Source organism: Hemitrygon akajei, chromosome 22, assembly GCF_048418815.1.
Source record: "Hemitrygon akajei chromosome 22, sHemAka1.3, whole genome shotgun sequence".
NCBI classification, from domain to species: Eukaryota; Metazoa; Chordata; class Chondrichthyes; order Myliobatiformes; family Dasyatidae; genus Hemitrygon; species Hemitrygon akajei.
This window is the reverse complement of record NC_133145.1, coordinates 1977588-2001856: the sequence shown is the minus strand read 5'-3', so window position 1 is coordinate 2001856 and position 24269 is coordinate 1977588. Positions and strand designations below refer to the sequence as shown.

Below are 24269 nucleotides of genomic sequence, written 5' to 3'. Positions count from 1 at the left end.
ACAGTGATAAAGTGTATGCCAGAAGTTCAAGAGTGTCGGGGGCAGGAGTAAGTAAAGTTGCCATTCCTTGGGAGGTGCTTGGGAAACTGACAGTATGTGAGATGGACTACACCACAGAGTTCTTAAAGAAGTGGCTGAAGAGATTGTGGAGACATTAGTAATGATCTGGCATCATTTCTGAAATAGGTTTCAATGAGATCCCCCACGTTCTTCTGAGTTCCAGCGAGCACAGGCCCAGAGCCATCAAATGCCAATGTCACTCCAATCTTCAAGAAGGGAGAGAGGTAGAAGAAAGGAAATTATAAGCCAGTTATTCTGACCTCAGTGGTTGGGAAGGTGTTGGAGTCGATTGTTAAGGAGGTGGTTTCAGTGCACTTGGAGGCGGAAGTCAATATGGTTTCCTTAAGGGAAAACCTTGCCTGATATATCTGTTGGAATTCTTTGAAGAAATAATGAAGAAATTCTTTAAAGATAGACAAAGGATGTTGTATACTTGGATTTTCAGAAGGCATTTGACAAGATGCCACGTGTCTGCTTAACAAATTAAGAGCCCATAGTATTACAGGAAAGATAAGGCATTAGCTGATTCTCAGGAGACAATGAGTAGGAATAAAGGGAGCCTGTTCTGGTTGTCTGCCAGTTACTAGTGTTGTTCCACAGGAATCTGTGTTGGGACCAATTCTTTTTACGTTATGTGCCAATGATTTGGATGATGGAATTGATGGCTTTATGGCTAAGTTTGTGGATGATAAAGGTAGGTGGAGGGGCAGGTAGTGTTGAGGAAGCGGAGAAGCTACAGAAGGACTTAGGCAGATAAGGGAATAAACAATAAAGTGGCAGATGGAATACAGTATTGGGAAATATATGGTCATGCACTTTGGTAGAAGAAATAAAAGTGTAGACTATTTTCTAACTGGAGAGAAAATTCAAAAATCTGGGGTGTAAAGGGACTTGGGAGTCCTTGTGCAGGATTCCCAGAAGGTTAGTTTGCAGGTTGAGTCAGTGGTGAGGAAGGCAAATGCAATATTAGCATTCATTTCTAGAGGACTAGAATATAAAAGCAAGGAAGTAATTTTGAGACTTTATAAAGCACTGGTGAGGCCTCACTTGGAGTATTGTGAGCAGTTTTGGACCCCTTATCTAAGAAAGGATGTGCTGACATTGGAGAGGATTCAAAAGAAGTTCACAAGAATGATTCCAAGATGGAAAGGGATCATATGAGGGGCATTTGATGGCTCTGGGCCTGTACTCACTGGAACTCAGAAGAGTAAAGGGGATCTCATTGAAATGTATAGAATATTGAAAGGCCGCAATGGTGGTATGCGGAGAGGATGTTTCCTATGGTGGGAGAATCCAAGATCAGAGGACACTATTTAGAATAGAGAGTGGTGAATCTGTGGAATTTGTTGCCACAGGCGGCTGTGGAGGTTGAGCCATTGACTATACTCAAGCCGAAGGTCGATTGATTAGTCAGAGCATTTTAGTAAGAAATTTAATTTGACGCTGAAAAGGCATTTGATTCGGTTAATTGGAATTTTCTTAACAGAGTGTTACATAGATTTGGTTTCCAAGACACAATTATTAAAACTATACAGGCACTATATTTCAACCCTACTGCTAGGATTAAAATCAATGGATATTTATCAAATAGTCTTACCCTAGAAAGGGGCATGAGACAGGGTTGTGTATGGTCACCACTACTCTTCGCATTATATCTGGAACCATTAGCTCAATACATCAGACAAAATGAAGATATCAGGGGAATTACTATTAAAGGGACAGAGCATAAATTAGCTTGCTATGCAGATGACATTTTGAACTATCTCGGGCAACCAACATACTCTTTGCCTAAATTACTTTCATATTACTATAGCCCACCAAGAGAAATTGAAAGTAGATATCCCTGGGCATGGTACACAGTCTTTCAAATATTTGGGCATCATTATGCCAAAAGATTTGGCAAATTATCAGAATGCAATTACCAGCCTTTATATAAAAAATAAGGAAGATATGGCAAGATGGAACCTGATTCGTTTTTTCAGTCTCAGTTCAAGGATTGAGTCTATTAAAATGAATATATTGCCCAGACTGTTATATCTCTTTCACACCCTACCAGTAGAGATGAATCAAAATCAATTCAATGAATGGAACAAGATGTTATCAAGGTATAGTTATCAAGGTAAAAGGCCTAGAGTTCGTCTCAAAACTTTGCAATTAGTCAAGGAAAAGGGGGGATGGGGCCTACCTTCTCTTAGAGATTATTATTTTTCAGCACAGTTGAGAGCTGTGATATGTTGGTGCAACCCATCATATGACGCTCAATGGAAAAACATTGAGGAGTGGGTACTTCCCAACCCCATACAAGCAATTTTGGCTGATAACCTGCAAAGGTACATAAATACTATTGATAACACATGGGTGAAATTGACTCTTAAAATATTGAAAAACTACTATAAAAGAATATAATTTAGAGGGAGATATTGTAATTCTTAAATGGTGTGCATATGACTCGGATTTTACGCCGAATAAACTGGATGCTAGATTTAAGGACTGGACAGCTAAAGGAATAACAGTTCTTTGCAACATAATGAAAGAAGGAACACTGTTCAGTTTTGAAATGCTTAAAGAGAAACACTTATTAGAAAAACAAGATTTTCATCGGTATTTGCAGATGCAACAATATGTTAATAGGACGCTCAAAAATGTAACCAAGGCAAGTACATGCTTGATAGAGCTATTTAGAAAAGCATATAATTCAGATAATGGTAGTAGAATCATTTCAAGCATGTATAAGGGGTTGTCAAATCTTAAAACACATTCGACTTCATACATTAAAACAAAATGGGAGAAGGAAGGAGGGATAATTATATCTGAGGAAGAATGGACAATAATATGGAGGTATCAATGGAAATGTACCAGTTCACAGAAATGGAGGGAGTTCGGATGGAAAAGCTTGATGAGATATTACACCCTCTCAGAAATCCCATTATGATAGTAACCTTCCTGTTTGCTGGAGAAATTGTGGAAATCAAAATGTAAATCATTATCATATTTTCTGGGACTGCCCTGTTATCAAAGACTGTTGGAGGGGGATACACAATGCCCTACAAGACATCTTTAAATGTGAAATACCCTTAGAGAGTAAGACCATATATTTTGGATATATACCTCAAGAATGGTTGAAAAGAGATAAATATTTAATAAATATACTGTTGGTGGCTGGTAAAAAGACTCTTACTAGGAAATGGTTATCACAGGAGAGCCCAACTTTAAATACATGGATGGAAATTGCAATGGATATTTACAAAATGGAGAGGATAACAGCATCTGTTAATCATAAACTGGAACAATTTGATTCATACTGGGAAAAATGGTTTAACTACATAATGCCTCATTGGCCTGATTTTATTCTCACAAATCAATGAATTTGTTGTAAAAAAAAGATCACTCCCTACTTGTACGTAGTTTTGCTTGTTTTTTCCTTCCACTCTTTTCTATAAGTGTATACCTCAGATAAATACTTTGTGGAGATTTGTGATATATATGATTATATGATATATATGTACAATGTCTGAAATACATCTTATGCAAATGTTTGTTTGATGAACTTCAATAAAAAAAGTAAATTACAAAAAAAAAGAAATTTAATTTGAACTTGAAATGATGACTAAATCCCTAGGGCTGTTGAGATTAACTAAAAATCCTAATTCGGTGAGACAGAAACTTGCAAAGGTTGGTTGGGAGAGACTATTAGCAGAAAAAGTGGGTGGTTTTAAAAGTCAAAGTCGAGTTTATTGTCGTATGCACAAGAACAAAGAAGAACATTGCTGCAGCATCACAAAAAATGAATTAAATTTAAATTGTACACTGTTTTTACAAAGAAGAACAGAATTAAATTAAAACAAACAAAAACAAAATCAATTTTAATGCTAAGTGATTACAGTAGTCACTCAGAGGGTGGTGAGAGTGTGGAATGAGCTGCCAGCACAAGTGGTGGATGTAGGCTCATTTTCAACAATTGAGAACATTTGGGTAAGTATGTGGATGGGAGGAACACGGTCCAGGTGCAGCTCGAATGGACTGTACAGAATAATCGTTTGGCATGGACTAGATGGGGCCTTTTTTCTGTGCTGTAGTGCTCTATGACTATGAGGTTTTGGCAGCTGGGATCAAGGCAATCCCTTGAGAAGTATAAGAGATGTAAGTGTACATTTACAAGGGAGATCAAGAGGCAAAAAGAGGACAAGGGATAGCTTTAACAGTAAAGTGAAAGAAAATTTTATGAGATTCTCTAAGTATATTAAGAGCAACAGGATGACGATAGAGAGACAGGACCCTTAAGGAGCAGTGTGATCATCTACTTGCGCAGGGAAAAGAACAGCGATATCTTTAAATATATCCACAATAGAAAAGAGGAGATGTTGGTGGTCTTAAAGCACATATATGCCCAGGGACTGACCAGGTGCATCCTTGAACTTTGTGGGAAGCAAGGGGAGAAATTGCCAGGCCCTGGCAGAGATATTTGCATTATCATTCACCAAAGGTGAGATACTAGAATACTAGAGGGTGCCTAACATTGTGCCTTTAACATAAGAACATAAGAAATAGGAGCAGGAGTAGGTCACCTGGCCCTTTGAACCTGCTCTGCCATTGAATAAGATCATGGCTGATCTGGCCATGGACACATCTCCACCTACCAGCCTTTTCCCCATAACCCTTAATTCCCCTACTATACAAAAATCTATCCAGCTTTCTTTTAAATATATTTACTGAGGTAGCCTCCACTGCTTCATTGGGCAGAGAATTCCAGATTCACCACTCTCTGGAAAAAGCAGTTCCTCCTCATCTCCGTCCTAAATCTACTCCCTAGAATCTTCAGGTTATGTCCCCTAGTTTGAGTCTCACCTGTCAGTGGAAACAACTTTCCTGCCTCTATCTTATCTATCCCTTTCATAATTTTATATGTTTCTATAAGGTCTCCTCTCATTCTTCTGAATTCCAGCAAGTACAGTCTCAGGTGACTCAATCTCTCCTCATAGTCTAACCTCTTCATTGGAATCAACTGGTGACCCTCCTCTGCACTGCCTCCAAAGCCAGTACATCCTTCCTCAAGTGAGGAGACCAGAACTGCACACAGTACTCCAGATGCAGCCTCACCAGTACCCTGTATAGTTGCAGCATAACCTCCCTGTTCTTAAATTCAATCCCTCTAGCAATGAAGGCCAACGTTCCATTTGCCTTCTTGATGTCCTGCTGTATCTGCAAACCAACCTTTTGTGATTCATACACAAGCACTCCCAAGTCCCTCTACACAGCAGCATGCTGCAATCTTTTACCATTTAAATAATAATCTGATCTTCTATTTTTCCTTCCAAAATGGAGTAGCTTGCATTTACTAACATTGTACTCCATCGGCCCACTCACTTATCTACATCTCTCTGCAGACTCTGTCTCCTCTGCACAATTTGCTTTTCCACTCAACTTACTGTCATCAGCAAACTTAGATACACTACACTTGGTCCCCTCTTCCAGATTGTTAATGTATATCGTGAACAGTTGCACCGGGACTAGCACCGACCCCTGCGGTGCACCATTCACCACTGATTGCCAACCAGAGTAATGTCATGTATCCCAACTCTCTGCTTTCTATTGGTTAACCAATCCTCTATCCATGCTCTATTACCCCCAATTCTATGCGTCCTTATCTCATGGATAAGTATTTTACGCGGCACCTTATCGAACACCTTCTGGAAATCCAAGTAAATAACGTCCATCTGTCCACTGCACTCATATCTGCAAAGAAATCCAGTAAGTCTGTCAAACAGGACCTGCTGCATTTGCCTGCTGGATCCATTTCTTTCTGGATGCCTCACTATTTCTTCTTTAACAATAGCTTCAAGCATTTTCCCAACTACAGATGTTAAAATAACTGGCCTATGGTTACCTGCCTTTTGCCTGCATCCTTTATTGAACAGTGGCGTGACATTCGCCTTCTTCCAATCTGCCGGGACCTGCCCAGAGTCCAGAGAATTTTGGTAAATTATCACCAAAGCCCCTATTATAATTTCTACCATTTCTATCAGTATGCTGGGATGCATTCCATCAGGACCAGGGGACTTATCTATCTTCAGGCCTACAAGTCTGCTCAGCACTACCCCTTTAGTGATAGCTATTGTATCGAGGTCGTCACCTCCCATCGCATCCATAACATCTCTCTTTGGCATGTTAGACGTATCCTCCACCATGAAGACCAACACAAAACAGTCATTCAAAGCTTCGGCCCTTTCCTCATTACTCAATATCTATTCCCCCTTCTCATCCTCCAAGGCAACTACATTCACTTTACCCATCCTCTTCTGCTTTATATAATTATAAAAACTTTTACTATTCATTTTTATATTTTGTGCTAGTTTATTTTCATAATCTATCGTCCCTTCCTTTATTGCTCACTTAATGGTTCTTAGTTGTTTTTTGAAGTTTTCCCAATCTTTCAGTTTCCCACTACTCTTGACGACTTTATACGCACGAGCTTTTACTTTGATGCCTTCCTTTAATTCCTTAGTTATCCATGGCTGGCTCTCCCCACCCTTATTGTCCTTGCCTTTAACTTGAATATACTTTTTTCTAGCACCATGAAAAATATCTTTGAAAGTCTTCCACTGTTCCTCAACCATCCCACCATATAGCCTGTGTTCAGAGTCTACTCTATCCAACTCCTCCCTCATCCCATTGTAGTCTCCCTTATTCAGGCATAATACACTGGTTTTAGATCAGCCCAGGGCTGAAATGGCTAACAGGAGGGGGCATAGTTTTAAGGTGCTTGGAAGTAGGTGTAAGGGGGATGTCAGAGGTAAATTTTTTACACAGAGAGTGGTGCCTGTGCAGAATGCACTGCCAGCAGCAGTGGTAGAGGCCGATGCAAAAGGGCCTTTTAAGAGACTCTTAGATAAGTACAAGGAGCTTAGAAATATAGAGTGCTATGTGATAGGGTAATTCTAGACAGTTTCTAGAGTAGGTTACATGGTTGGCACAACATTGTGCGCAGAAGGGCCTGTAATGTGCTGTAGATATCTATGATTCCACTTGGCTGAGAAACTCAGTCATACTGTAATAACTCTTTCCAAGAGGATCCCTAACTACAAGATCACTAATCTTACCTGACTCATTGCACAGGACCAGATCCAAGATAGCATGTTTTCTTGTAGGTTCAGTAACATTTGGGCAGGTGCATAGATAGGAAAGAGGGATCTGGGCCAAATACAGGGAAATGGGACTAGCTCACTAGACATATTGGACAAGTTGAGCTAAAGGGCCTGTTTCCATGTTTATAACTCTGTGGACTCCTGATAGCTCTAAGACTTGAGAGGCAACTACTGCTGCTGTTTTGTGTGACATGCTATTGTGCAGAGCGGGCTGTTCAGCAAGGATCTGGCAGTTTTGAATGTGCTGTGGGTGCAGAAGTTGTTTACCTCGATGCTGCCTGGTATGAGCTGGAAGGAGAGATTAGTCCAACTGGGTTGTTTTCTCTGGAACGTCAGAAGATAAGGGGAAACCTGATAAATTGTGAGTGGCACAGATGGTAATAATCTATTTCCCAGGGTAGAAATGTTACATACATTTTAGGGGAGAGGCTATAGGAGCAGAATTAGGCTATTCAGCCCATCAAGTCTGCTCCACCATTCAGTCATTGATGGTTATTTTTTTAACCCATTCTCTTGCCTTTTCCCTGTAAACCTTAACCAAGTTACCAATCAAGAACCTATCGATCTCTGCCCTAAATACACCCAGTGGTCTGGCCTCCACTGCCCTCGGTGGCAACCCTCTGGCTGAAGAAGCTCCTCCTCACCTCAGTTTTAATAGACATGGCCAGTCATTGTGAGGCTTTGTTAAAGGAGATATGCGGGCAAGTTCTTTTAAATGGGAATAAGAGGTGCAGCGGAAATGGTGAAAGCAGATATGACTGTAGTGTTGAAAGACAGTTAGACATGTGAATATGCAAGGAATGGAGGAATGTGGATGACATTTAATCTGGCATCATGTTTAGTATCATGGGCCAGAATTCTTATGCTGTTCTGTAGAATCATAGAGTCACAGAAAAGGACAGCCCACAGATAAGCCTTTCTGCCCATTTAGTTTGTGCCTAGAACCATCAATCTGCACCCGGACCACAGCCCTTCATACTCCCACAGTCCATGTACCAGTGCTATCATGTTTGCCGTTGTGTGCTGGGGCAGCAGGCTGAGGGTAGCAGACACCAACAGAATCAACAAACTCATTCCTAAGGCCAGTGATGTTGTGGTGGTGGAACTGGACTCTCTGACGGTGGTGTCTGAAAAGAGGATGCTGTCCAAGTTGCATGCCATCTTGGACAATGTCCCCCATCCACTCCATAATGTACTGGTTAGGCACAGGAGTACATTCAGCCAGAGACTCATTCCACCGAGATGTAACACTGAGCGTCATAGGAAGTCATTCCTGCCTGTGGCCATCAAACTTTACAACTCCTCCCTTGGAGTGTCAGACACCCTGAGCCAATAGGCTGGTCCTGGACTTATTTCCACTTGGCATAATTTACCTATTATTATTTAATTATTTATGGTTTTATATTGCTATATTTCTACTCTATTCTTGGTTGGTGCGACAGTAACGAAACCCAATTTCCCCCAGGATCAATAAAGTATGTCTGTCTGTCTGTCTGTCTGTACCTATCCAAACTTCTCTAAAACATTGAAATCAAAATCACATCCACCACTTGCACCGGCAGCTCGTTCTACACAACACTCTGAGTGAAGAAGTTTTCCCTCATGCTCCCCTTAAACTTTTCACCTTTCACCCTTAACCCCATGACCTCTAGTTGTAGTCCCTGGAAAAAGCCTGCTTGCATTTACCCAATCTATACCCCTCATAAGTTTGTATACATCTATCAAATTTTGCCTCAATCTTTTATGTTCCAAGAAGTAAAGTCCTAAACTCTTCAATCTTTCCTTATAACTCAGGCCCTCCAGTGCCGGCAACATAGTTGTAAACTTTCTCTGTACTCTTTCAACCTTGTTTTCATCTTTCCTGTAGGTAGTGACCAGAACTGTACACATTACTCCAAACTGGGACTCAGCAATGACTTATACAACTTCAACATAACATCCCATCTCTTGTACTCACTACTTTGGTTTATGAAGGCTGAAGTGCCAAAGCCTTTCTTTACAACCCTTTCTACCTGTGCTGCCTACTTGTAATGATTTAAGGACCTACCTTCCCAGATCCCTTTGTTCTACCACACTCCTCAGTGCCCTATCGTTCTCTGTGTAAAACCTACACTGTTGCGAAGTACAACACCTCCATCTGCCCTTTTTCAGCCCATTTTTCCAGCTGGTCCAGATCCCATGTAAGCTCTGATGGTCATCCTCACTGTCCACTACACCCCAATCCTTTTTTTTTGTAATTTATTTTTTATTGAAATTCATCATTAAACATTTCCATAAAAACACAAAATGCTGGCAGAACTCAGCAGGCCAGACAGCATCTATGGGAGGAGGTAGTGACGACGTTTCGCGCTGATGAAGGGTTTCAGCCTGAAACGTTGTCACTACCTCCTCCCATAGATGCTGTCTGGCCTACTGAGTTCTGCCAGCATTTTGTGTTTTTTATTTATTTCCAGCATCTGCAGATTCACTCATGAAACATTTCCATAAGATGTATTTCAGATACTATACATGTATATCATATAGTCATATTTGCCACAAATCTCCACATAATATTTATCTGAGGTAGACACTTATAGAAAGGAGAGGAAAGAAAGAACAAGTGAAGGGAGAGAACTGTGTACAAGTAGGGAGTGATCTTTTTTTTACAATATATTCATTGATTTTTGAGAATAAAATCAGGCCTATGAGGTATTATGTAATTAAACCATTTTTCCCAGTATGAATCAAATTTATCCAACTTATGATTAACAGATGCTGTTACCTTCTCCATTTTGTAAATGTCCATTGTAATTTCCATCCATGTGATTAAAGTTGGGCTCTCCTGTGATAGCCATTTCCTAGTAAGAGTCATTTTACCATCCACCAACAGTATATTCATTAAATATTTAACTCTTTTCAACCATTCTTGAGGTATATACCCAACTTATATGGTCTTACTTTCTAAAGGTATTTCACATTTAAAGATGTTTTGTAGGGCACTGTGTATCCCAATCCAATAGTCTTTGATAATGCGGCATTCCCAGAAAATATGATAATGGTTTGCATTTTGATTTCCACAAACTTCTCCAGCAAACAGGGAGGTTACTATCATAATGGGGTTTCTGAGAGGATGTAATAAAATATCTTATCAAGTTTTTCCATCCAAACCTCCTCCATTTCTGTGAACTGGTACACATCCATTGATACCTCCATATTGTCCATTCTTCCTCAGATATAATTATCCCTCCTTCCTTCTCCCATTTTGTTTTAATGTATGAAGTCGAATGTGTTTTAAGATTTGACAACCCCTTATACACACTAGAAATGATTCTACTACTGTTATCTGAATTATATGCTTTTCTAAGTAACTCTATCAAACATGTATTTGCCTTGGTTACATTTTTAACTCTTTTATTAACATACTGTCGCATCTGTAAATACAGATAAAAGTCTTGTTTTCTAATAAGTGTTTCTCTTTAAGCATTTCAAAACTGAACAGTGTTCCTTCTTTCATAATATTACAAAGAACTGTTATTCCTTTAGCTGTCCAGTCCTTAATTCTAGCATCCAGTTTATTCGGCATAAAATCCGAGTCATATGCACACCATTTAAGAATTGCAATATCTCCCTAGTTTACAAAATGCTGGTGGAATGCAGCAGGCCAGCTAACATCTATAGGAAGAAGTACAGTCGACGTTTCGGGCCCAGACCCTTTGTCAGGACTAATAGAGAAAAGAGATATTAAGAGATTTGAAAGTGGGAGGGGGAGGGGGAGACCCAAAACGATAGGAGAAGAAGGAGGGGAAGAGATGAAGCTAAGAGCCCGGAAGTTGATTGGCAAAAAGGATACAAAACTGGAGAAGGGGGAGTATCATAGGGCAGAAGGCCTTGGAAGAAAGAAAGGGGGAGGGGAGGGGAGAGCATCAGAGGAAGATGGAGAACAGGCAAGGAGTTATTGTGAAAGGGATGGGGTAAGAAGGGGAGGAGGGGCATTAACAGAAGTTAGAGAATTCAGTATTCATGCCATCTCCAACGGTTCCAGCATATAATTGTAACCTCCGCCAACTCCAATGGGTCCAACATATAATTCTCCGTAATTTCTGCCATCTCCAACGAGATCCCACCACCAAGCACATCTTTCCCTCCCCTCCACTTTCTGCTTTCCACAGGGATCGCTCCCTACACGACTCCCTTGTCCATTCGTCCCCCCATCCCTTCCCACCGATCTCCCTCCCGGCACTTACCCTTGTAAGCGGAACAAGTGCTACACCTGCCCCTACACTTCCTCCCTCACCACCATTCAGGGCCCCAGACAGTCCTTCCAGGTGAGGTGACACTTCACCTGTGAGTCTCCTAGTGTGATATACTGTGTCTGGTGCTCCCTGTGCAGCGTTCTGTATATTGGTGAGACCCGACACAGACTGGGAGACCGTTTCACTGAACACCTACGCTCGGTCCGCCAGAGAAAGCAGGATCTCCCAGTGGCCACACATTTTAATTCCACATCCCATTCCCATTCTGATATGTCTATCCATGGCCTCCTCTATTGTCAAAATGAATCCAAACTCAGGTTGGAGGAACAACACCTTATATACCGGCTGGGTAGCCTCCAACCTGATGGCATGAACATTGAATTCTCTAACTTCTGTTAATGCCCCTCCTCCCCTTCTTACCCCATCCCTTTCACAATAACTCCTTGCCTGTTCTCCATCTTCCTCTGGTGCTCTTCCCTCCCCTCCCCCTTTCTTTCTTCCAAGAACTTCCACCCTATGATACTCCCCCTTCTCCAGCCTTGTATCCCTTTTGCCAATCAACTTCCAGGCTCTTAGCTTCATCCCTCCCCCTCCTGTCTTCTCCTATCATTTTTGGTCTCCCCTCCCCCTCCCACTTTCAAATCTCTTACTATCTCTTTTTCCCATTAGTCCTGATGAAGGGTCTCGACCTGAAACGTCGACTGTACTTCTTCCTATAGATGCTGCCTGGCCTGCTACGTTCCACCAGCATTTTGTGTGTGTTGTTTGAATTTCCAGCATCTGCAGATTTTCTCGTGTTTCCCTCTAGTTTAAATTCTTTTTTAAGAGTTTTCCATATTTAAGTGTCCATTTCACACATGGGTTATCAATAGTATTTATGTAACTTTGCAGGTTGTCATCAGCCAAAATTGCCTGTATGGGGATGGGAAGTACCTGCTCCTCAATGTTTTTCCATTGAGCGTCATATGATGGGTTGCACCAACATATCACAGCTCTCAACTGTGCTGCAAAATAATAATCTCTAAGAGAAGGTCCCCTTTTCCATCTCCCCTTTTCCTTTGCTAATTGCAAAGTTTTGAGACGAACTCTAGGCCTTTTACCTTGCCATATATATCTTGATAACATTTTGTTCCATTCATTGAATTTATTTTGTTTGATCTCCATTGGTAGGGTCTGAAAGAGATATAATAGTCTGGGCAGTATATTCATTTTAATAGATTCAATCCTTGAACTGAACCTAAAAAAGGAATTAGGTTCCATCTTGTTATATCTTCTTTAACTTTTTTATAGGCCAATAATTGCATTCTGATAATTTTGCCAAATCTTTTGGCATAATGATGCCCAAGTATTTGAAAGACTCTGTTTGAAAGATATCTACTTTCATTTTCTCTTAGTGGGCTATAGTTATATAAAAGTAATTGAGTTTTATCTATGTTGATCTTGTATCCTGATAATTGACCATATTAGGTAAAGAGTATGTTGGTTGCCCTGGATAGATCAAAATGTCATCCGCATAACAAGCCAATTTATGCTCTGTCCCTTTACTAGTAATTCCCCGATATCTTCATTTTGTCTGATGTATTGAGCTAATGGTTCCAGATATAATGCGGAGTAGTGGTGACCATACACAACCCTGTCTCGTGCCCCTTTCTAGGGTAAGACGATTTGATAAATATTCATTGATTTTAATCCTAGCAGTAGGATTGTCATATAGTGCCTGTATAGTTTTAATATTTGTGTCATGTAATCCAAATCTATGTAAAACTCTGTAAAGAAAATTCCAATTAACCAAATCAAATGCCTTTTCAGCATCCATGCTTATCGCTATTGCTTCAATTTTATTTCTTGTATATGATCCATAATGTGAAGTGTCCTTCGTATATTGTCTTGTGCTTGGCGATGTGGTATAAAACTTGTCTGATCATTGCGTATCAGTGTGGGTAGAAACTCTTCTAATTGTTTGGCCATGATGGAGGTAAATAATCTATAATCCACATTAAGAACAGATATTGGTCTAAATTACCCACATTGCATTTTACCCTTGCCTTCTTTCAGTATAGTTGAGATTATCGCTTCCTTCCAGCTGGGTGGCATTTGTGCCTTTTTTAGAGCCCAGTTCCGTGTGGGGAGTAAAACAGGAATCAACTCATTTTTAAATTATTTGTACCACTTTGCCATATATCCATCTGATCCTGGTGACTTGCTTAATTTAAGCCACTAATTGCAGCTTTTAGTTCAACTTCAGTTATGTCAGCAGTCATCGTTCTATTTTGTTCTTCGCTTAAAGTGGGTAACTCTAGAGAATTCAGGAAGGTGTCATTTTGGGTTATGCTTCCCCCTGGAACTTTGGAATACAGAGTTTTGTAAAGCACTTCAAAAGCTTCTTGAATTTTATTTAGCTTTTTAAAAATCACTTTTGTTCTTGGATTCCTAATTCTATGAATTGTATTTTCTGCTATTTTTTTTCTTCAGTTTCCACGCCAGTATTTTCATAGATTTAGATCCATTTTCAGAATGTCTCTGTTTCAGACACAACAACTTTTTCTTGATTTCTTGTGTAGCAACATTTCATTCTTAATTTTTTTAATTTCCTCTAATACCAAACTCAATTTGTGTTTTTTTCTAGTTCTCTTAGCTTATTTTGTAATTCCTCTAATGTTTCATTCCTTATTTTTTTCTTATATGAAGATATCACTATAATTTTTCCTCTTAAGACAGCCTTCAGAATATCCCATACAATGGGAGGTGAAACCTCTCCATTATCATTAAATTCTAAGTAAAGGCCAATTTCTTTTTTAATTTGTTCCTTAAAATAGGGATTATTGAGTAGACTTGAATTTAGTTTCCAAATAGAATTCTTTGATTATAGATCAAAATCAACAGATAAATATATAGGTGCATGGTCACTTACATCTATTGTCCCAATTCCACAGGTGTTTATTTTGTCTTTGTCTTTTCCAAATGTTATGAAATAGTCTATTCTTGTATATACAGTGTGGGGAGCAGAATACTGTGGAATCCCTTCTGTCGGGGGAAAGGTCCCTCCATATATCAATTAAACCAACATCCTCAAAAAGTGTATTAACTTTCTTATGTAAGGACTTTGTTTCATAGGTTTTTCTATTGAAAGAGTCTAGCTTTGGTTATAATTGTAAATTTAAGTCTCCTCACATATGTTTCCGTTACCATAATATTAATAATTTTCTGGAAGAAACTAATATCACTTCCTGGGGGTGCATATATATTCAATAGAGAACTGAATTTCCGTCTGTATTCACTACACTCCAATCTTGGTGTCATCCACATATTTACTGATCTAGTTTACCACATTATCATCCACATCATTGATATAGACAAAAAACAACTCATCCAGTACTCCACTAGTCACAGGCTTCCAGTCAGAGAGGCAATCATTCTCTGGCTTCTCCCACAAAGCCAACCTATAATCCAATTTACTACCTCATCTTGAACAACAAGTGACTGAAACTTCTTAACCAACCTCACATGCAGGACTTTGTCAAATGCCTTGCTAAAGTCAATGTAGACAACATCCACTGCCTGGCTTTCATCAACTGTCATGGTAACTTCATTACAAAACTCTAATATTGGTTTGACACTATAAGACCTATCACACACAAAACCATGCTGACTAACATTAATCAGTCCATTTCTATCCAAATACTCATATATCTGGTCCCATAAGATACCTTTCAATAACTTTCCCACTGTTGGTATCAAGCTCACTGGCTATAATATCCTGGTTTATGTTTAGAGCCTTTCTTAAACAGTGTAACAACATTAACTATCCTCCAATCCTTTGGTAATTCGCCTATCACTAAGTATGATTTAAATATCTCTGCTAGGACCCCAGCAATTTCTACACTAGCCTCCCACAAGGTCCAACGGAACACCAGGTCAGGCCCTGGGGATTTATCCACTGTAATTTGCCTCCAGACATTAAACACCTCTTCCTCTGTCGTCTATATAGAGCAATGACCTTGCTGCTGCTTTGCCTCACTTCTCCAGCCTCTGAGTCCATCTCCCAAGCACATACAGATGCAAAAAATCCACTTAGGATCTCCCCATCTCTTTTAGCTCCACGCATAGATTACCATTGCAATCTTCCAGAGGACCAATTTTGTCCCTTGCAATCCTTTTGCTCTTAACATATCAGTAGAATCCCTTAGGATTCTCCTTCATTTTGCCTGCTGGGACAACCTCATGCCTTCTTTTAGCCCTCCTGATTTCTTTCTTAAATGTTCTCTTGAATTTCTTATACTCCATAAGTATCTCAATTGCTCATACCAGCCCATACCTGCAATGCACCTCCTTTTTTTCTTAACTAGGGCTTCAATATCTCTTGAAAACTAAGATTCCCTAAACCCGTTATCTTTACCATTTATTTTGACAATCACATACAAGCTTTGTACTCTCAGAATTTCACTTGTGAAGGCTTCCCACTTACCAAGTTTAACTTTCCCAGCAAACAGTCTTTCCCATCCACACTTGTCAGGACATTCCTGATACCATCAAAATTAACCTTTCTCCAGTTTAGAATCTCAACCTGTGGACCAGACCTACAGTATCTTTTCCCATATTTACTTTGAAACTAATGGCATTATGATCAAAATGTTCCCCTACACAAAGTTCTGTCACCTGCCCCATAGCATTCCCTGACAGGAGATCAAGTATCGCACACTCTTTCATTGGGACTTCTATGTACTGATTCAGGAAACTTTCCTGAAAACATTTGACAAACTTTTTCCCATCCAGCCCTTTTACAGTAAGGGAGACCCAGTCAATAAATGGAAAGTTAAAATCACCTACAATAACAACCTTATGTTTCTTTCAACAGTCTGCAATCTATCAACATATTTGTTCCTCTAAATCCCATGAACCGCTGGTGGTCTATAATATAGCCCCATTACCATGGTCGTACCTTTCTTATTCCTCAGTTCCACCCATAAAGCCTCACTACAGGAGTTCTCCAGTCTGTCCTGACGGAGCACTGCCATGACTAGTAATGCCACCTTTTTAATCCCTCCCGCTCTGTCATGTGTAAAACAACAGAACCTGGAATATTGAGCTGTCAGTTTTGCCCCTCCTGCAACCAAGTCTCATTAACAGCTACAATATCTTAATTCCAGGTGTTGATCCATGCCTTGAGCTCATCTGCCTTTCCTATGATTCTTCTTACATTGAAATATACGCAGCTTAGAACATTAGTCACACCATGCTCAACCTTTTGATCCCTGACTTTGTCTGAGGTCTAAACAACATCTGTCTCCACAACCTCTCCACTATCTGTTCCCAACCTTTTTTCATGCTATGGACCAATACCATTAAGCAAGAAGCCCGTGGACCCCAGTTTGGGAACCCTGGTCTATATTGGTTGAAGTTTACAGTGGGAATCCATCAGGTAGAAGATTGAGTGGGGTAGTGGGAGATGGAATTTAATCCAGACAAGTATAAGGAAAGCACCATGAGAAACCAAATTTTTTCTTGAACATATGGTAAATGCAAGGACCTTCCCAGCATTAATCTGTGAAAGTGATAACATAGGTGGATAGGGTAGAGAAGAAGGCATTTGATATGCCCACCTTCAGTAGCTTGGGTATTGAATTTAAGAATTAAAGATGAAGACGGCAAACTGTGGTGATGTTCCATGAGCTGCAAATAATTCTCCTAAATATTCTTTTAAATACACTTCTTTCAAATTACTCTCACTGCAATCTGCAGCATGTAATTTCCCTCTAGGCAATGTACATTTAGTGGGGAACAGGCTGAACTGTAGAGGGATGAGGACCCCTCTGCTCAGCATCTTGTTAGCAAATGCGCAGTCTTCAGAGAACAAAATGAAGTTCCTGAGGATTGCTGTATTGGAGGAAAATGAGACTGTTGTATTTTACATCTGAGCAAATGGATGTCTCCCTGCACATGTCAAACTGGAAGGTTTCTCAATTTACCAAACAGATCAAACTGCTGATTTGGGAAAAGCAAAAGGTGGAGGTGTGTGTTTCAAAACTCTCAAAACTCTGCTCCAATGTGGCAGTTTTGCCAAACTTGTGTTCCCCCAACCTTGAACACCTAACAGTCAAATGCCAGCTGTTTTATTTATCTTGGGAGTTCTCCTCCATAATCCTGACCACAGTTTACATACCACCAGCAGCTGACTATAAACAAGTACTTGAGATACTCCATGATGCCGTTTCCAAACAAGGAACAGTCCACCCTGGCACATTTCAAATTATAGTCAGAGACTTCAAACACAGGCTTGTTTAAAGAAAACTTTGCCCAGTTATGGTCAGCATATAACCTGTGGCACCAGAGGTCCCAACAAACTAGACCACTGTTATGCTAAGGTAAGGAATGAAATGCCCAGACTGCATTTCAGTAAATCGGTTAACTTGGCTGTCCTTCTCTTACCTGCATACAGGCAGAGAGTAAAGAGCAAAATTTCAGAGATTAGGACAACAAAGAGGTGGTCACAGGAGGCAGAGAAGCAGTTATAGGATCATTCTGAGTCACTGGATTGGGTCGTGTTCAAAGACTTATCTGGGAATATGAATGAATACACCATGGTTGTCAACAGTTGTAGATTTTGTCCCCACAATATTAATTCAGAATCTTCCCCAATCAGAAGCGCTGGATGAACCATGAGATCTGCAACCTGCCGAAGGCCAGATCACAGGCACTCAAGTCTGGTGACCAAGGAAGTTACAGGATATGATATCCAGAAAGCCATCTCACGGCCGGTGGCAATTCCGGACTAAACTTGAATCAATGAAGGATGCTTGACAGTTGTGGCAGGGCTTGAATACCATCACCTCTTATAAAGTAAAATCAAGTGACTAGGCAGAAGTAGGGATTTATTTCCATATGCGCTCAATGCCTTCTATACTCACTTTGACCGTCAAAACATAGAAGAACTATCACAAACTCCCACATCCCCCAATGATCCTATGATTTCAGTCTCAGAGACTGGCATGTGAGCAGCCTTCAGGAGGGTGAACCCATGGAAAGCATCCAGCCCAGACGGGGTACAGGGGTCTCCGCTTTACAAATGTTCACTTTACGCCACTTCGCTTTTACAAAAGACCTACATCAGTAACCTGTTTTCGCATTACAAAGAGGATTTTTGCTTTCAAGAAAATTTTTCCCATATAAATTAATAGTTCTTCGTTTTATGCCATTTCGGCTTAAGAAAGGTTTCACAGGAATGCTCTACCTTTGTAAAGGGGGGGGACACCTGTATCTGGTCACTTACTAAAGACCTATGCTGATCAACTGGCTCCTGTGATCTTTAACCTTGCACTTTGGCAGTGTGTGATACACTCCTGTTTGAAGCAGACTTCAATTATGCTGGTCCCAAAAGAGCATGGTGACCTGCCCCAATGGCCAATCAATAAGCTCCAAGACCTTGGCCTCAATACCTCCTTGTGAAACTGGATTCTCGATTTCCTCTCTTGCAGACCCCAGTCAGTTCAGATTGGCAACAACATCTCCTCTACAATCTCCATCAGCACAGGTGCACCACAAGGTTGTGTGCTTAGCCCCCTGCTCCACTCGCTTTACAATACAACTGTGTGGCTAAACACAGCAATAATGCCATATTCAAGTTTGCTGTCATAGGCTGAATCAGTATATAGGAAGGAATTGAAAATCTTTCTGAGTGGTGCCATACAACAACCTCTTACTCAATGTCAGCAAGACCAAGGAACTGATTATAGACTTCAGGAGGAGGAAACCAGAGGTCCATGAGCCAGTCCTCATCAGAGGTGAAGAGGATCAGCAACTTTCAATTCCTAGGTGTTATTATTTCAGAGAAACTGTTCTGGGCCCAGCACGTAAGTGCAATTGCGAAGAAAGCACAGCAGCACCTCTAGATCCTTAGGAGTTTGCAGAGATTAAGCATAACATCTAAAACTTTGACAAACTTCTATAGATGTGTAGTGGAGAGTATATTGACTGGCTGCATCACAGCCTGGTATGGAGACACCAATATCCTTGAAAGGAAAATCCTACAAAGCCCTCCCAACTAGTGAACATATCTACACGAGCTGTTGTCGCAGGAAAGCAGCAAACAACTTCGGGGACCTCCACCACCCAGGACGTGCTCTCTTCTTGTTGCTGCCATCAGGGAGAAGGTACAGGAGCCTCAGGGCTCACACCCCCAGGTGCAAGAACAGTTACTACCCCTCAATCATCAGGCTCTTTAACCAAAGGAGATAACTTCACTCAACTCCACTTGCCCCATCATTGAAATGTTCCTCCAACTGATGGACTCACTTAGAAAGTTTCTTCATTTCATGTACTCAGTATTTATTGCTTATTTATTATTATTATTTCTTGTATTTGTAGATCGTTGTCTTCCACACTCTGGTTGAACGCCCAAGTTGGGCAGTCTTTCAATGATTCTGTTATGGTTATTATTCTATAGATTTATTGAGAATGCCCACATTAAAATTAATCTCAATTTTGTACACAGAGACATATGTGTACCTTGATAATAAATTTATATTGAACTTTGAACTGTGACATCATATTCCATCTGCACAAAAATTAGAGTCTGAAGTATTGTGTTTAATTTTGGTCGCCACATCACAAATAATGTGATAGCAATGGAGGCATAACAGACCCGCCAGGATGTGCCTGGAGTGGAGGCATAACAGACCCGCCAGGATGTGCCTGGAGTGGAGGCATAACAGACCCGCCAGGATGTGCCTGGAGTGGAGGCATAACAGACCCGCCAGGATGTGCCTGGAGTGGAGGCATAACAGACCCGCCAGGATGTGCCTGGAGTGGAGGCATAACAGACCCACCAGGATGGTGTCTAACCCTAACCCTGTAGGTTTAAAGACAGATTGGCTAGGCTGGGTTTATTCTCAACAAAATACAGGAGTGCACTTTTAGATTTTTTTTAATTACAAAAGGCATAGATAGAATAGATAGAGTCTTTTCCCAGAGCAGGAAAAAGTGGAAATCATTAAAGGAGAGCAGGGAGAAATTTAGAACATAGAACAGTAGAGCAGAATACAGGCTCTTAAGCCCACAATGTTGTGACGGCCTTTTAACCTGCTCTGAGATCAATTTAACACCCCTCCATCTTCCTTTCATCCATGTAGTCTCTTAAATATCCCTAATGTATTTGCCTTTTAACACTATCCCTGGCAGTGTGTTTCACACACCCACCACTCTCTGTGTAAAAAACTACCTTTTACATCCCTCCTATACTTTCTTCCAATCACCTTAAAATTAAAAAAGGCATAGATCCTTCATATCAGCCATTTTGACCTGGCAAAAATCTGACTATCCACTCAATCTATGCCCCTTATCATCTTGTACACCTCTTATCAAGCCACTTCTCACACTCCTTCACTCCAAAGAGAAAAGCCCTATCTTGCTCAACCTATCTGCATAAGATATGCCCTTCAATCCAGGCAGCATCCTGATAAATCTCCTCTGCACCCCTCAAAAGCTTCCACATACTTCCTATAACGAGGTGACCAAAGCTAAACACAATATTCCAAGAGTTTTATAAAGCTGCAATATTACCTCAGTTCTTGAAGCCCCTGACTCACGAAGGCCAATGCAGCATACACCTTCTTATCAACCCTATTAACCCGTGCTTCAACTTTGCTCCTCCACACTAAGCATCTTGCCATTAGCACTGTATTCTAACTTTAAGTTTGACCTTCCAAAGAGTATTAGTTCACACTTTTCCTAAATTGTCTCCACCCGCCACTTCTCAGCCCAGCTCTATCAATGTTCCATGGTAACCTACAATGTCCACAAGACCATAAGAGATAAAAACAGAATTAGGCCAATTGGCTCATCAAGTCTGCTCTGCTATTACAACATGGCTGATTTATCATCCCTCTCAGCCCCATTCTCCTGCCTTCTCCCCACAACCTTTGATGTCTTTAGGTTATTAGTGTACTTTCCAGGCTATAGCATCAACATGGTTGGACCAGAAAAACACAGAACTTGAAGCTCTCAACCAACTCCACCTCAACACCATTGATACACACTCCTCTATCTAATCCACCCTTTCAATATTCAATGTGATTCCTACTCATTCTTCTAAATATCAGTATTTACGGAACCAGAGCCATCAAATGCTTCTCATAGGTAATCCCTATCATTCCAGTGAACCTCCTCGACCCTCTCCAATGCCAGGACATCCTTTCTTAGCCAGGGGGCCCAAAACTGCTCACAATATGCCAAATGTGGCTTGACCAAATGCCTTATAAAATCTAAGCAAACATCCTCGCTTTTATATTCTAGTCCTCTGAAAATGATTGCTAACAGTGCATTTGCCTTCATTACTACCAACCGAACCCGCAAGTTAACCTTTAGAGAACTGTGCCCAAGGACTCCCCAGTCTCTCTGCACCTGATTTCTGAGTCTTCTCCCGTATTTAGAAAATCGTGTACGCGTTTATTCCTTCTACCAAAGTGCATGACCATACACTTCCCTACTATATACCATTTGCCATTTATTTTACCATTCTCCTAAGCTGTCTAAGACATCTTGCAGACAGCCCGTTTTTCCCAACATTACTTTCCCCCTCCCACCTTTGTTTGTATTATCCACAAATAACGTGAGAAGCGGCCAATTCCGACCCCTGCGGAACGACACTAGTCACCGGCAGCCAATCAGAAAAGGCCTCCTTTATTCTACACTTTCCATCGTGACTGGCAGTTTAAAACGTTTAAACCCGTTAATCTGTCCCGCTGTCCTCAGTTCCTGACTGCAACTAATCATTTACCCGCCCCATCCAATGCCCTGGGATTTACTCCTTGTCTGTGGAATACTCATTTAAGGTCACCACACTGTGAAAGTTTGATGTTATATGCAAACTGCGTAAAAGACCTTAAACAATTTTAACACAATTATCTGTCTCATCTTTCTCCTCGCATGTCTTTGCAGTGTGAGCATGTGTGTATGTACTGTCCATGTGTTTGTGGGTGGGTGCATCTTCTTTATTCATTGTGTGAACTGTTTGTGTGTGCACGTATGTGTCTATATCTGTTGGTTTGTCTGCGTGCCTGTGTTCATTAGCGTGTGCGTGTATGTTAGTCTGCATGTTTATGTGCTTTCTGACTGCATGTGAGTCTGTGCGCGCGCCCGCGTTGCGCCCTCCGCCTTGTTTACCTGTCACTGAATTGTGTAGTCGGACGGTGATCCTCTTCTCTTGTCGGAAGATCTTCATGTAAGTGTGCACGGTGCAGTTTAACATGCACTCATTAGTGGGAGGAAGCCGCTTGTGATCCTCGGAGAACCTGCGCAGCTCTCCGGCATTGAGACACGGGGCCGCGCCAGCCTCGTGTGTGCTGAAGCAGGCGGAGAGCAGCCAGAGGCTGCAGGGAGCCCACAGGCAGACTCGGGGCATTGTCTCGGAGACTGTGTGCCAGCCGAGCCGCGGCCAATGGGGCCAGTTTCCGCAGGAGCCTCGGCCGCCCAGCCCAGGCTGGTGGTATGTTCGCAATCCTCCGCAATCAGCCTGTCAGGCGCAGGCACTGACCCATCCCCGGGGATCCCCGCAGCCCCGGGATCCCCAAGCCCCGCCCAGGCTCCAGGGCCTCGTTGCCAACGTAAGCCGGGCAGTGACGGTATGGGCGAACTGTGCCCCTGCCATGCCCTCAGCCACTGCCCTGGTTCTGTGTGCACGCAGCACCTTGGCCGCAAAGTTGAGCAGGGAACGGACTGGCACTGCGTCGGTGGGCGGGAACTGCTAACTATGGAATCTGAGGTTTGTGACATTTACCCAGGAACATAGTATACGAAGGGCCAGAAGCATTGTTCAGGATCCCGGCCAGTTTTTGACCCTTTTGCCTTAGGAAGGAGGTACAGCAGCATCAGGAATTGGACTGCCAGACTGGGCAGCAGTTTCTTCCCCCCAGGCTGAGAGACTAATGAATACCCTGCCACCACCTCGCTATCCTCACTAGGACGGAGAGCTGTTTACTATTTACCTATGCTGTGCTAGTCACGTGCATTTTGAATTATTTTATTAACTTATTTATGGTAATATTTTGTCTTGTCTGCTGTGTGTGTGATGTGGAGGTATTGTGGTCCGGAGCAACGTTGTTTGGTTGTATACGTGTACAGTCAGATGACAATAGACTTGAACTTGGATGAAGGTGATATCTCCAAGGGGAGAACCTGGAAACTCTCAGCATGTCAGGCCACTTCTGTACTAGCAGAAACAGTAGTCATGTTTCAAGTTTGAAACGGTAGCTCAGAACTGGGGCAGAGATCAAAGCAGGTTGTTAATCTGGTGGGTATGGGGAATGTCTCTGACAGGGTAAACTGTAAACACGGTTCTGGGGGCAGTTAGGGAGTGAGAAGGTCAAGAACAGAATATGGGTGTTGCGATATGTAGAGCAGGAAGAGGTGCCCTGTGGGTCAGGCTGGGCAAGTATTGACAATTCCACCCCTCCCCCAACAGATGAATTCCTCTAGTGGTTTGCTTCCTGAATCAATACTACAGATGGACAACTGATGCAGACCAAGAATTCAATTTAGAATTCACTATTGTTACGTACTCCGTAACTGGGTTAACAAACCAGCAGAAATGGAATGATACGTTGGAGTCTGTAATTACTAGTAACTAATAAAGTTTATTAGCAAACTAAGTAATACAGTACAAAAATAAAATGCAAATATGTATATATTACAGGCTAGCAAATATATATATATAGGCTAGACCGTTCTTCCGTGGTGGACTCGTCACTCTGGTATGAGTGGACACACACACAAACCCCCACCGGTCCTGCCGTCACACTGTGAGGTTTGAGACCGATCTGCCAATTCGGTCCTCCAAGTCCCC

At 41.5% G+C, this 24269-nt stretch overlaps 1 protein-coding gene across 2 annotated transcripts in view; it reads right to left on the bottom strand.

Annotated features, from left to right (window-relative positions):
- The window catches only part of LOC140714930 (uncharacterized), a 56135-nt gene extending 33029 nt beyond the window's left edge, over window positions 1–23106 (bottom strand). For both annotated transcript variants that reach the window (XR_012096030.1, XM_073026604.1), the window contains exon 1: window positions 22592–23106. Coding sequence is in view for 1 of the 2 variants with exons in the window: in XM_073026604.1 (XP_072882705.1) it covers window positions 22592–22829 (238 nt within the window). In the remaining variant the exon portion in view is untranslated. The remainder of the gene's footprint in view (window positions 1–22591) is intronic.
- Window positions 23107–24269: the final 1163 nt, after the last annotated feature.